This window comes from Ipomoea triloba, chromosome 4 (assembly GCF_003576645.1).
Source record: "Ipomoea triloba cultivar NCNSP0323 chromosome 4, ASM357664v1".
Taxonomy (NCBI): domain Eukaryota; kingdom Viridiplantae; phylum Streptophyta; class Magnoliopsida; order Solanales; family Convolvulaceae; genus Ipomoea; species Ipomoea triloba.
Genome location: NC_044919.1, coordinates 13,820,179 through 13,834,871, shown reverse-complemented (window position 1 = coordinate 13,834,871; position 14,693 = coordinate 13,820,179). Strand labels below are relative to the sequence as shown.

General features: G+C 32.6%; 2 protein-coding genes across 2 annotated transcripts; both read left to right on the top strand.

The window, feature by feature from the left end:
- Nucleotides 1-474: 474 nt before the first annotated feature.
- Nucleotides 475-2,347, top strand: LOC116017365 (geraniol 8-hydroxylase-like). The gene is made up of 2 exons (XM_031257944.1): nt 475-1,374; nt 1,559-2,347. Exons 1-2 carry the CDS (start codon nt 475-477, stop codon nt 2,159-2,161), a joined length of 1,503 nt encoding a protein of 500 aa, XP_031113804.1. The 3' UTR covers nt 2,162-2,347.
- A 10,268-nt stretch (nt 2,348-12,615) lies between these two features.
- On the top strand, nt 12,616-14,186 carry LOC116017818 (geraniol 8-hydroxylase-like). Its single transcript, XM_031258462.1, has 2 exons — nt 12,616-13,503; nt 13,584-14,186. The coding sequence occupies exons 1-2, from the start codon at nt 12,616-12,618 to the stop codon at nt 14,184-14,186; spliced, it is 1,491 nt and encodes a 496-aa protein (XP_031114322.1).
- Nucleotides 14,187-14,693: the final 507 nt, after the last annotated feature.

Below are 14,693 nucleotides of genomic sequence, written 5' to 3'. Positions count from 1 at the left end.
GAGGCTTAAATGAAAACCTATAAGTTGTAGTGTTATAGTCTCAAAATCTTACATTTTTAATTTTACTTCCTGATGTGACGTGCTATGTTAAGCTATTCTTTTTTTTTTTCTTAATACAATGTCACCTTAAGATTTTGTATGTGGAGTAAAAATTGAAAGTTTAAAGTGAAGTACATCTAGGGTGTGTTTGGTTGACAGGTTTTTAGAACATTACTATGCGTGACTTTTGATTACCTCTTAATTGCAAAACCTATTCCCTAATAAAATAAGGGTTCCATTCCCTTCTTCTTCAGCTGCTTTCCCAACTATTAATAATTATTCCAATTCCATCCGACTAGCAAATATGCAAAATACTTTTACTAAAACTCTCATTCGGATTTCAATTCCCTTGTGCGAACCAAACACGTCCCTAGTATTTCCCCATTCATATGTACTATAAAGTGCAGATTGGTATTCCTCCAACTTTGAGAGGGAATGGATTTCCAGAGCATTGTATTAGCAACATTGTTGGCCTGGACTTTTGTCCATGGCCTCTGTTTATTAGCAAAAAGATGTAGCACTAGCAGTCTAGCCAAAAAGCTTCCACCAGGGCCTTTCCCATTGCCCATCATCGGAAACCTTCATCACTTACTTGGTGGTCAACCTCACAAATCCCTAGCCCTGCTAGCTCAAAAATATGGTCCAGTTATGAATCTGAAATTGGGCATGATAAACACAGTGGTCATTTCTTCATCCACCATAGCCAAAGAAGCTCTACAAAACCAAGACTTACTCTTCTCCTCCAGGCCAATCCCTGATGCCCTCAGAGCTCACAACCATAGCCAATTCTCTGTCATTTGGCTTCCTGTCTCCTCTAAGTGGAGAACCCTTCGCAAGATCATGATTTCTACCATCTTTTCGGGCGCTAAACTCGACACCAATCAGCAACTGAGGGTTAGAAAGATCCAGGAGCTTATTATCTACTGCCAAAATAAAAGCCATGTAGGGGAAGCGGTAGACCTTGGGCGTGCAGCTTTTAGGACTACCCTGAATTTGTTATGGAACACCATTTTCTCTAAAGATTTAGCGGACCCTTATTCGGATTCGGCCAAAGAGTTCAAAGAGTTGGTTTGGAAAATCATGGAGGAAGCTGGAAAGCCCAACTTGGTTGATCATTTCCCCTTTCTTGAAAAGTTTGATCCCCAAGGCTCAAGACGTCGCATGACAGGCTATTTCACCCAGGGGCTCGAACTTTTTAATGAATTGATTGATGAACGGCTGGAAGAGAGGAAAGTAAGAGGAAGCAGAAATGTTGATGTATTAGATTTACTTCTCAATATCAGCCAAGAAAGACCAGAGGAGATTGACAGGACTCAAATTTTGCATGTGTGTTTGGTATGTATATATATCCGTCTTCTTCAATTGCTATCGTTATTGCTATGCTTCCCTACTTTATTTGGACGTAATAGTTTTTTGGTAATCTTTGGATTGTGTATAAAACAGTTTCAGTTAGTTGCCTGTATATTTGGTATATTATATTATTGAATAATCTTACAAGCACTATCATACATGTTAATAGGATTTGTTTGTTGCGGGGACAGATACCTCATCAAGCACATTAGAATGGGCAATTGCAGAACTTCTTAAGAATCCAAACATTATGGCAAAAGCTCAGGCTGAACTCGCTGATGTTATTGGCAAAGGCAAACAGTTACGAGAAGCAGATGTTACTCACCTACCTTACTTGCAATGTGTCATAAAAGAAACCCTACGAATACATCCACCAACTCCATTTATTATGCGTAAAGTTGAACAAGATGTAACCCTATGTGGATACACTATTCCTAAAGACTCACAAGTTCTAGCCAATGTATGGGCAATTGGGCGTGACTCTAGTATTTGGGAGAACCCATTAACCTTCAACCCTGAGAGGTTTTGGAATTTACAAGTGGATGTTAAAGGGCAAGATTTTGAACTCATTCCATTTGGCACGGGAAGAAGAATTTGTCCCGCATTGCCAATGGCTATGCGGATGGTTCCAATAATGGTAGGGTCATTGTTAAACTCGTTCCAATGGAAGCTTGATGGTGACATTGCACCAATGGATTTGGACATGGAGGAAAAATCAGGCATTACATTAACTAAAGCTCAACCTCTTAGGGCCATACCTATTCCCTTTTAACATGCATGTGCCACTCCAGTTCGTGCTCTATAGCAATATTCAATAGTGTTGCCCCAAAGTTGTTAAGGCATGTTTACATTCTAAGGTTGGGAGTTTGTTTATTATTTGAATTAGTTTGTTTGTTATGCAAGTTTGTAGTCATGTCTGTTGGTTGGGCAATAAGTATATAAGTAAACCTTTGTCTATGTTTTTCATTATACAATTTTCATCCATGTTAATATAGTGAACATTAGTTTCTCTTCTTTCTCAGTAAAATTCTAATAAAATTAGCTTACAATAAATATGGAGATATATCACGCATTATTGAATATTGATTTTGTAGCATAATTTTTCATAAACTTAATTGGTGCAATTGCAATTTTAGAGGGAAACATCTTCACTGCATAGTACCCAAGCATAATTTTTGCAACACAAAATCCTATTAAATGGCGTGATCCATGTTTCCTCTTGTTGCCACTTTCCCCAAAAATGAATTCTTGATTTAATCTAATCCCCTAGTGTGCTTCACTGCAATTTTAGTACATTGGCGCAGTGTACCTTCAAAAACATAACCAAATCCTCCTTCCCCAAAAAGACAATGATAATAGGAATAGTTTCTCATATGTGTTGAATATATACTGTAAATTAAGTGTACCATTTCATCAATGCCCAATGCGCGATTCTAATTAATTAACCAAAGTTCACACTAAACTTTACATTGTAATTTTTTAATGCACTCTAACATATTCATAGTATATGTTTAACAATTATGTCAATTTTGATTGGTATGAGGTTCGAACCTAAGACATTCCTTATGAAAATCAATGAGTAAGTTAAGAATAATAAATAGTTAAGAATACTCCATTACTAAAGTTTACACAGACGGAATGCAAGGGTATTTAAGACAAGTAAATAATATAATAGAAGGTAAAGCAAGAAAAATAAAAAAAAAATAAAAATAAAAGTACTAAAAACAAAAATAATATTAACCATTCATTTCAACAAACAATTACACTAATTATTTTTTAGTTCCCATTAGGGACCTAACTTTATTAGTTTTTATTAGGTTTGTAGATGTAGATGTAACAATGGACTCTCAATATGATGCAATCTAGGATTCTTATTCTTTGTAGGGCTCTAGGATCAAAATATGTATAAATATATTCTATACATGGGAAGAGAGAAGCAATTTTCATTATTCACAAGCAATTCTCAAGAATAGAAAATACTCATTCTCTGTAAATGGTGAGCGCGACCACTAGGGATGTCAATTTCAATCCGCCCCGTGGATATCCACCCGAATCCACCCCGCATGGGTCGGATTTTTTTTGGGTGATGGTGGGTGGTAGGTCGGAGGTGGGTCTTAAAAAAGTAAACCCGTTGTGGGTCGGGTTGAATTCGAGTTCTATATACAAAACCCGCTTAGAATCACACCCGACCCACCATGTGTGTGTATGTATATATATAATAGTAAAATGAGTACTAATATGTAATTTACTATTTTTATATTTAAACTACTAAGTTTATTTGTAAAAATTAACAATTTAGCTATTATATTTGAATATTTTTATTATTTTTTGTTTTAATATATAACTAATGAATTTTATGATTTTATTATAAGTAATTTAAATATTATTTTTTGAACAAAAATTAATAAGATGATAAGTAGTGGATATCCGTAGTGGGTACCGGCATCCAATGGGGGTAGGATGGGTTTTGAAAAATGTCCACCCGATTCAGGATGGGGGTGGGGGTGGGTGAAGAACATATAAGGTGGGTCGGGTGATGGATTTAGTCCTACCCGACCCACATCCGATACATTGTCATCCCTAGCGACCACCGCACTACCAGACAAAATAGTAGCTTATGACAGGGGCAGCGATAACAGCCTCACCGCCTTATCAGCTTGTTCTCCATGCGAAGGGGTTCCGCAAAGCTCCTGGTCGAAGATGAGAGGCACCAACCAACACCCTCAGTAGACGATGGTGGAAAAACGATTGCCACACGAAGCCGCTGCGACGCCTCTGATGCGACATAGAAAACCAGCCGACTCGGGTCTCGAGTGATGATCGGCGCTATGGGGAAAAAAGGTTTTGAAAAAATTTTAAAAATAAAAAAGTCTCATCCTACAATTTACTAGACGAATTTTCATTCCAAAAACAATTAATCATATTCTCCATGCCAATAAAATTTCGAAAAGCTAATTAAGTATAAATATTATTCATGCCAATATGTATATTGAAACGTATAAACATGTAAAAAGTATATATATAATTTAGGCCCGGCCCTGGGCAAGGGCAGGCTGGGCCCTTGCCCAGGGCCCATGCGTGGAGGGGGCCCATCCTACTCCCAATATATATATATATATAGTGTATATATATAAGTATAAGTACAAAATATGCTTTTGATTTAACAAATGGTTAAATAGCTTGGATGGCAACAAACTTGAATTTCAACGACCCTATTTGAGTGGCAAGGGATCAAACCCTTCCTTATACATTTTAGAAAAAAAAAAATCTGGAAAACTGTTACTTGTTGTTTATTAAGTTATTTTCTAATGTATTTCTTTAAAAAAAAATAAGTACTGAAATTCCTCAATTCTCACTTTTTTGCTCATTTTCTAATGTATTTTTATAAAAATTATTTTTAATTTATATTTTTTTTGTGCTTGTATTTTTAATGTAGTTTTCAAATATATAAATTTTATATACTAATACTAAACATATTATGAAAATTTAAATTAAAAATAACTTTAATCAAGTCACGTTAACCAAACAAGACATCTAAAATACGAGGGTGGGGGTTATATAATATATTTTGAGATTCAATTATGAAAAAAATTAAAAGATAATTTAGTAATTTACTCCGTACTTTTTTTTTTAATGAATATCTAATCAATGTAATCTATAAGCTTCTATATTATGTGTTATCGTAATAAAATTAATCTAAAAAGGTGAAAATTATCTAGCTAAAACAAAAGATTTTTATAAAAATCATATAAATAGAAGATGTGTAATTTATAATATGCTTTCTATTCGAACTATTTTATCTAAGTAATTATATTTAATATTTTTTTATGAATATTTTATCACGTTTTGAAATATTTTAATTTATTATATATTAGGATAACAATGCTATTGCTTATAATAAGTTTACTCGATTTTAAATTATTTAATTATTTTTATAAACTATAATTATTTAGTTATAAAGGCACTTATACGATTATTTATTATTTTACATTTAGGAAAGCACCTAGAATTTTTTTCATGACTATTAGTGTGTATATAAAATTGTTAAAAACTTGTTAATCTTATTTAAAGTTATTGATTGATATTAGTATAGTTTTCCTTATTTAGGGTGTATTTGGTTCATGGGTTTAGACACTAAGAATTGGAATCAAAATCACAGTTAGTGTTTGGTTGACAACTTTTTAAAAACACAACTATGAGTTTTGATTACCACTTCAATAAAAAATTACATTTCCTAATTATAAAGGAGTACCATTACATCTTATTGGATGTTATTATATTCGCCTTGATTTTTTTTGTTTTCATATTTTTAAATATTTATTCCCATTATAGAGTCATAGACAACCAAACATCAATATTGGTAATCATTCGAATTTCATCCTACTATTAAACATGCAAAATACGTTCACCAAAATACGTTCACCAAAACTCATTACCATTACCAAGTATTTGATTCCCAAACCAAACACACCCTTAATTTAAATTTTAGGTATGAAATATATATTAACTAGGGGCCTATTTTTTTTATCGCGCCTTGGGCCTATAAAATGGTAGGACCGGACCTCTATATATATATATATGTGTGTGTGTGTCAATATAAAAATAAATTCAAAATTTTTGTTTCCAACAAAAAAATATTGTATGTAAAATTTTCAGTTTATCCTCTCAAAAATACGCACACAATAATGTTTCAACTTTCAGACATCTATAAATTATGAATATTTACCTTGAAGGAAAAGATCTATGAATATAAGCAAATTGAGATATATAGTATACCATTCATCGAAGATTTTCATGTTGATAACGTGTTGTAGTTTGTTTCCTTTAGCTCAAAGCGTTCCCGATAAAACGAATTATCATATGGCAAAATGAGAGAGACAGTACAGGGAAATAAAAGAGACAAAGTAACTGTAGAAATTTATTTATTTTAGTATCCATCTGTACATAATACAAAAGACATATATATAAGAGTTAATTTCATTTTTGTCCTAGATTTATAGGTGGTACCGTGGTAGTCCACATTAAGTCCTTTTTTACCAAAACATCCACTTTTAGTAATAGAATTATTGTGGCATGACCATTTTTTGTCCTTTATCAATAAAATAGTTTAAATATCGTCAAATACAAGAGTATTTTGATCTTTAATTATGGATTTTTTTTTAAAAAAAAAAATATAAAACATATAGTAGTTCAACCTACTTTGTATAAAAATGACGGAATAAGGCTGCCAGAAGCAATGAGCAGTCGCGGCCAAAGCTTGGCTCAAGGCAATAGGCTAGCAGTAAGCTTGACTACAGCCAAGCGCTTACCAAGCGCGAAGGAAAGGGCCTTCGACACATGAGCCGTATGCAAGGGAACTCACACGTGCAGTTCTTGGGGGGGTGGGGGGGTGGGGGGGAGCTAGTAGGAGCCATCCCATCCCAATAGCATATATTTGGAGCTCAATATGAAATCCTATTTTCTTGCAAGACCCGTTCTGATAAGGGAAAACTCCAGAGATTGCTTCGAAGTAAGATCCTTGTGTTGACCCTTTACTGAACCAGAACCGAGAGAGGATGAGAGGAAAAGGGGATCAAAATGTCCCATCAGTAAAGTGAGGGCTTTCTATTCTTCCTTCCCCTTTTTTAATATTTTAAAGAAACAAGCCCCACGGGCCCCTCTCTGATAAGCTAAGGAAGGGAAGAAAGTAAAGGCTATGGAATTGGATTGAACGAGTTGCAATGTCTTTGTATTTAACGACATTTCGATGATTTTGTTGATGAAGGACTAAAAATGGTCATGTCACAATAATATTAGGACCAAATGAGGATGCTCTAATAAAAAATGACTAAAAATGGACTGTCACCTATAAATTTAAGACAAAAAATAGAATCAACTCTATATATAATTAGAAATGTAATGAGAAGGAATAATGGAGACATAAATACGAAGGTCATTATAATCGTTATATAATTCACTCATAATGTCCAAACTTAATAATAATTATAACAATATGTGATTATAATTAAATGATTACAAGTATTATTTTCCAATTCAAAACATTAGGTAAGAAATGGTGAAATGGATCCTAGCTTCAGAGTTGGTGCATGGGACTCTAATCGTACGGGCGTACGCCGCTCAGTTTCGGAGCGATAACTGCTATGGGTAATCAACCACCACTAATTTGGCATTATCAGCAAATTATATATGATGGCTAAGGGTTCAACCACCACTAATTTGACATTATCGACAAATTATATGATGGAAAAGGATTATTTCGGTATTATCGTTCAATCATATGATGGATAAGGATTAGTTGGAGAAGAAGAAGATGAGGATTACTTTTTATAGCGGATGTTAATCTAAAACGATATGTTTCATATGTTTCATAATATCGCGGATGTTAATCTAAAATGATATGTTTCATATGTTTCATAATATCATTATGGATTATATTCATACACTTAAATTTTATTGTCATAAAAACTAAAATAAATATACATTTTATTATATGTATTTCAATTCATTCTATAGTAGGTTTGCGTTGTTTCTTTTATATGTTCACAGAAATAATGTTTAATTAATGCACATAAGCATTATATTACAAACATATAATGTTTAATAACATTCATCTTGCAATATGTTCATAATATTAGTTCTATATGTCTATAAAGTATAAACCTAAACATCAGTGTTGATATATAAACACTAAACTAAATCTATATCATATTTATTTCTATTCACTCTATAGTAGACTTATAATGTTCCTTTTATATGTTCACGAAAACATAGCTTTATGTACATAAACATTATACTATAGACGCATCATGTTTAATAACATTCATGTTGTACTATGTTCATAATATGTGTTCTATACCCAAAAACCTAAATCTTAGTGTTTATAAATACTAAACCTAATGTACATCATATGTATTTCCATTCACTTTATAATAAGTTCATAATGTTTCTTCTATATGTTCATGAAAATAAAGCTTAATTAATATATTAAACATTATACGGAGTACTAAAGTAAAGAATTTACGTACATATAGAATTATTTTTTGAAAAAATAATAAAAGTAAATCAATATAGATATCATTTAAAGTATCTCATTTAGAGATTTTTAATAATATATTTTTATACATTAATTTTATTTGTAGAAAAAGAAAATGATAAAAATAAACTTAAGAAATGGCCTCTTTTACTCAGGTCTCATTCTTGATCACAGTTCTTCTTTACTTAGATCTTTTCAAAATTTTACATGTCATTTTGTCCCTCATTCAATGAACCAGTTAGCCCATACTTTAGCTAGGGGAGTTAGCTCATACTTTAGGTAGGGTTCTAACTCTCATTCTGTACGTATTACTTGGGCACTGGCCCCTCAGATTGTCTTCTCCGATCCAGTTTCTGAATTAATTCGATTAACTTCATCATTTTCATAAAATAAACTTAAGTTGAAAAAAATATATCAAAGGAAAATATAGGAATGTTTTTGGGTGCATATCATTTTCCATGATATAACTATTGGGTATTATCATTACCATTTGAATCCTTGGACCAATACCCATATTGCAAGAAAAATGATCTAAAATTTTATCTTAATTTTATCGTTTTATTTAATAAATAAAATTAACGTATAAAAAATATATTATTCAAAAGTTGTATTTGAGATATTTTAATTTAAATGACACATATATTGATAATTATATTTTTAAAATTCCAAAAATACTTCTTAGTTGTTACACCTTAATATTTTTAAAATAAATATATAGATAAATAATGCCATTAATTTAGGTACATAAATTTGGTTTCTTGTAAGTAGGGGTGCAAACGAGCCGAGCCGAGCTCGAGCTCGAGCTCGTTAAGGAAGGCTCGGCTCGAGTTCGAGCTCTATAATTGATGCTCGAGTTCGAGCTTGTCAATTTTCGAGTTGCTCGAATTCGGCTCGAGTAGCTCGATTGTTCGAGCTCGAGCTCGATCGAGCTCTAGAATTGATGCTCGAGTTCGAGCTTGTCAATTTTCGAGTTGCTCGAATTCGCTCGAGTAGCTCGATTGTTCAAGCTCGAGTTCGAGCTTGAATTCGAGCTCGAGATCAGGGTTGAACTCGAGTTCGAGTTCGATTTTGAGCTCAAATTTAATCTGTTTGATTTTAAATTTATGTTTCAATTAAATATAAACTATAATTTATATGTATATTATATATATATATATATATATATATATATATATATATATATATATATATATATATATATATGGCTCGCGAGCGGCTCGACGAGCCACGAGCCTAAGACATTAGAGCTCGAGCTCGGCTCGATTACTAAACGAGTCGCTGGAGCTCGAGCTCGAATTTGACCGAGCTCGAGCCGAGCTCTGACCGAGCAGCTCGCGAACCGATCGGCTCATTTACACCCCTACTTGTAAGTATATAAATAGGGACGTCAAGCTTAGCTCGAACTCGATAGGTTTGCCCGATAAGATCAAATAATTAAAGGATTAAGGCCGAAGTATTTAGCCCAATAAAAAAAAAAAAGGCAAATAAGCCCAAAACCAATAATCATAGTTGCCCAAACGAGCTAAACCAAAATTTAGTAGTCCGATACCATGATTCACTTAAGATTATTCTTAGTTACATGAGTATTATAGATTAAAATAAAAATGGAGTTTATATATAAACTCATTTTTAGTATTATTTCTTATTACATTTTTAAATAAAACTTTAACAGTTAGACTCTCTCAAAGGGAGGTCACAGGTTTAAACCTTAGAGAAAGTATTTATGAATAAATAAACATTACATTGTAACAGAGTCAATAGTACTAAAAAAACAACTAGATAAATTTCATTTGTGCTTTTATATAATAATGTATGTTTAGATAATTAGATTCTAGCTTGTAATTTATAATATTACTTTATTTAACTTATATTTAACACTAATATAATTTAGATGTATATATTTTATTTTATAAATATAATATTATTAAATTATAAAGTTTATAAAATGTATAATTTATAACTTTATATAATTTATATACTAAATAAGTTTTATGTTAACCATTTGTAATAGCTAAATTGAAAGCTACAAATAAGAGTTCTGTGTTTTTTAGCCCCACTTAGTACGTTGGATTTTTATTTCTTCAAAAAAAATTAAAAAAAATTAAAAAAAAAACCTAATTTCTAGTCCTCTTTAAATCAGATATTGACATCTTATAAAAAATCTTTCTGTACTGTAGATAATCTTTGAGTAGAAAATTTATTGTGAGTGATTTTTGATGTTGCCATGGCGAGTCATTACCTAAAATGTGTGGATTTTGAAGGGACAAGACAAATTTGTGTAGTTTTGGAACCTTAGACTATTTTATGTAAAGTACTTATTGGTTACAAATTTGAATATACATAAACGGCAATCCCATTGCCTTTCTTCCACTGTCCATTAATTTCACTTGTGCCGTGGAGTGCAAATCACAGAAAATCATGTCATAAATTTTATGTGTTAGAATAATATATATTATGAGTTTAAATAAGGTATATTTTGTGTTAGAATAATGTATATTATGTGTTTTAGAATAATAAAATTTTTGTGATGAGATAATGCATTTTATGAGTTAGAATAATGTACATTATACTTTAGAATTATGTACATTATAAGTTTTAAAAATGTATATTGTAGCAGATCGCGTGAAAAAAAATTACACGAAAAGACATCATTTTTAAATTGTGGTCCACACAGTTGTGTGGACCACGGTTCATGCAATAACTGGGGGCCTTGGCCCACAACCCTAATTTCTTTTTAAAATATTATATATATTATTGCATTTTGTTGTCCCTTCAAAATATTTCACTCTCCTTCCACTTAAATTAATCTTGCAGATTAAGATATACATTTATATCTTCTCAACTTTTCTCGGTCTCTCTTGTGATTTCAAATTATATCTCGTTACCATCCAATTTATATCTCTAGAACCATACATATATGCCATATACATTATAACGGAATAATTTGTCATTTTTAAAATCTATGCATAGTTAATCTTTTTGTTTTTTTTTTTAAATTTGTTTCTAACTACTTGTTTGGTAAATTATTGTTTAATATTCTATTGTTTATTTTAAATAGTTGTTTCTTTTTATTCTAAATGGATAACAGTGATTCAGTGGGCATTTGTTTGTATAATTAATTTTGTGGATTTATGTATGTTGTGGTTATGTGGTTAATTTTACATTTAATTTAATAAAATAATGTAAAAATGGTGTATTATTTTTATTTCAAAAAACAATTGTTATTATGTTACGTTTTGAAGATAATAATTTTTAAGAAATAATCATTTATTTTAAATTGGGAAAATGACACTTTTTCCCCCTATGTTATATGTATATAGCACTTTTCGCCCCTCAGTTATTAAAGTGACGATTTTTCCCCTGTAATGTTAAATTGACATTTTTTTCCCTTAAAAATAACTATTTCATTTATTTTTCTTCCCCAACAAATTATTGCTTATATGTATGAATGGTCACGATTCGGTTCGAATCTAACCGGACACTGTAGAAATCATACCGAAATATATAGTATGGACAGTTCTCGTTACGATTCAGAATCGAAAAATAAAATAAAATAAAATAATTGTTGAACATTGAACCAGAACTGAACCGCAGTCATATCTAAAAACATAATAAGTGTGAATGAAGGTTATACCCTTCATTTATGTCCGTTTTTTTCGTTAAGTTTTTTTTGTACATTATGCTATAAAAGTTGTACATTACAATATATTAGACAAACATACCCCTACCGTTATAACTTCCATTATCTTTTCCACTATTGTTACCATGCACATGCATCCACTATATATTTTCTTATTTTTTCAATAATAATAATATATACATATTATATATTGGAGTTATATGTTAGTTATTTTCTAATACTCGGTATGGGTATCAAATACTTGGTAAGTGTAATGGGTTTTGGTGAAAGTATTTTGCATGTTTGGTAGTAGGAAGGGAAATGAAACCCTTATTTAATAAGGGTATGAGTTTTTCAATGGAGTATTCCAAACCCATTAGCATTTTAAAAACCTGTCAACCAAACAATAACAATCACTTTGATACCGATACCTTATACCAAAACCTGTCAACCAAACGTATTTGATACCCATTCTGATTTTAATTTCCATGTGCAAACCAAACATGCCCCTAGTATTTCCCCATTCATATGTACTATAAAGCGCAGATTGGGATTCCTCCAACTTTGAGAGGGAATGGATTTCCAGAGCATTGTATTAGCAACATTGCTGGCCTGGACCCTCTGTTTATTAGCAAAAAGATGTAGCACTAGCAATCTAGCCAAAAAGCTTCCACCAGGGCCAGTCCCATTGCCCATCATCGGAAACCTTCATCACTTGCTTGATGGGCAACCTCACAAATTCCTAGCCCTGCTAGCCCAAAAATATGGTCCAGTTATGAATCTAAAATTGGGCATGATAAACACAGTGGTCATTTCTTCATCCACCATGGCCAAACAAGCTCTTCAAAACCAAGACTTAATCTTCTCCTCCCGCCCAATCCTAGATGCTCTCAGAGCTCACAACCACAACCAACTCTCTGTCATTTGGCTTCCTGTCTCCTCTAAGTGGAGAACCCTTCGCAAAATCCTGATTTCTTCCATCTTTTCCGACAGTAAACTTGACACCAACCAACAACTGAGGGATAGAAAGATCCAGGAGCTTATTATGTATTGCCAAAATAAAGGCCATGTAGGGGAAGCTGTGGACCTTGGGCGTGCAGCTTTTAGGACTACCCTGAATTTGTTATGGAACACCATTTTCTCTAAAGATTTAGCTGACCCTTATTCGGATTCGGCCAAAGAATTTAAAGAGTTGATCCGGAAAATCATGGAGGAAGCTGGAAAGCCCAACTTGGTTGATCATTTCCCCTTTCTTCAAAAGTTTGATCTCCAAGGTTCAAGACGTCGCATGACAGGTTATTTCACCAAGGGGCTCCAGCTTTTTAATGATTTGATTGATGAACGGCTGGAAGAGAGAAAAGTAAGAGGAAGCAAAAATATTGATTTATTAGATTTGCTTCTCAACATCAGCCAAGAAAGACCAGAGGAGATTGATAGGACTCAAATTTTGCATGTGTGTTTGGTATGTATATATGTCAGTCTTCTTCAATTGCTATATTATATTATTGAATCTTACCTGCACTATCATACATGATAATATAGGATTTGTTTGTTGCGGGGATGGATACCTCATCAAGCACATTAGAATGGGCAATGGCAGAACTTCTTAAGAATCCAGACATTATGGCAAAAGCTCAGGCTGAGCTCGCTGATGTTATTGGCAAAGGCAAGCAGTTACGAGAAGCAGATGTTACTCACCTACCTTACTTGCAATGTGTCATAAAAGAAACCCTACGAATACATCCACCAAGCCCATTTATTCCGCGTAAAGTTGAACAAGATGTAATCCTATGTAGATACACTATTCCTAAAGACTCACAAGTTCTAGTCAATGTATGGGCAATTGGGTGTGACTCTAGTATTTGGGAAAGCCCATTAATCTTCAAACCTGAGAGGTTTTGGAACTTACAAGTGGATGTTAAAGGGCAAGATTTTGAACTCATTCCATTTGGCACTGGGAGAAGAATTTGCCCCGCATTGCGATTGGCAATGCGGATGGTTCCAATAATGCTAGGGTCATTGCTAAACTCATTCCAATGGAAGCTTGAAGGTGACATTACACCAATGGATTTGGACATGGAGGAAAAATCTGGCTTTACATTAGCTAAAGCTCAACCTCTTAGGGCCATACCTATTCCCTTTTAACATGTGCCACTCTAGTTCGTGTTCTATAGCAATATTCAATAATGTGTTGCTCCAAAGTAGTTTAAGGCGTGTTTGCATGCTAAGGTTAGGAGTTTGCTTATTATTTAAATAAGTTTAATTTGTTTGTTATGAAAGTTTGTTGTTGTTGGTTGGGCAAGTATACAAGTCCAACTTTGTCTATGTTTTTATCGTACAATAAATATGGAGGCATATATAACACGTAGTATTGATCAGCCAACTTGCTAGTGATATAAGTACAAATTTTCATATTAATAACATAACCAATATTTTTAAAGCTATAATTAATTAAATATTTGTCATTTTTTCGAACATTCTGGGACTAACTTTGACACGTTTCAATAGTTGAACAACAAATTTGGACTATCTTGAAATGATGTCTTAAAAACAAAAAATGATACCTCTGTGTTCTTGTTCGATCTTCCATGGATGATCTTCAACCCCTTATGATAGCTTACTATGTTAGTCAACTTCTTTTATATATATACA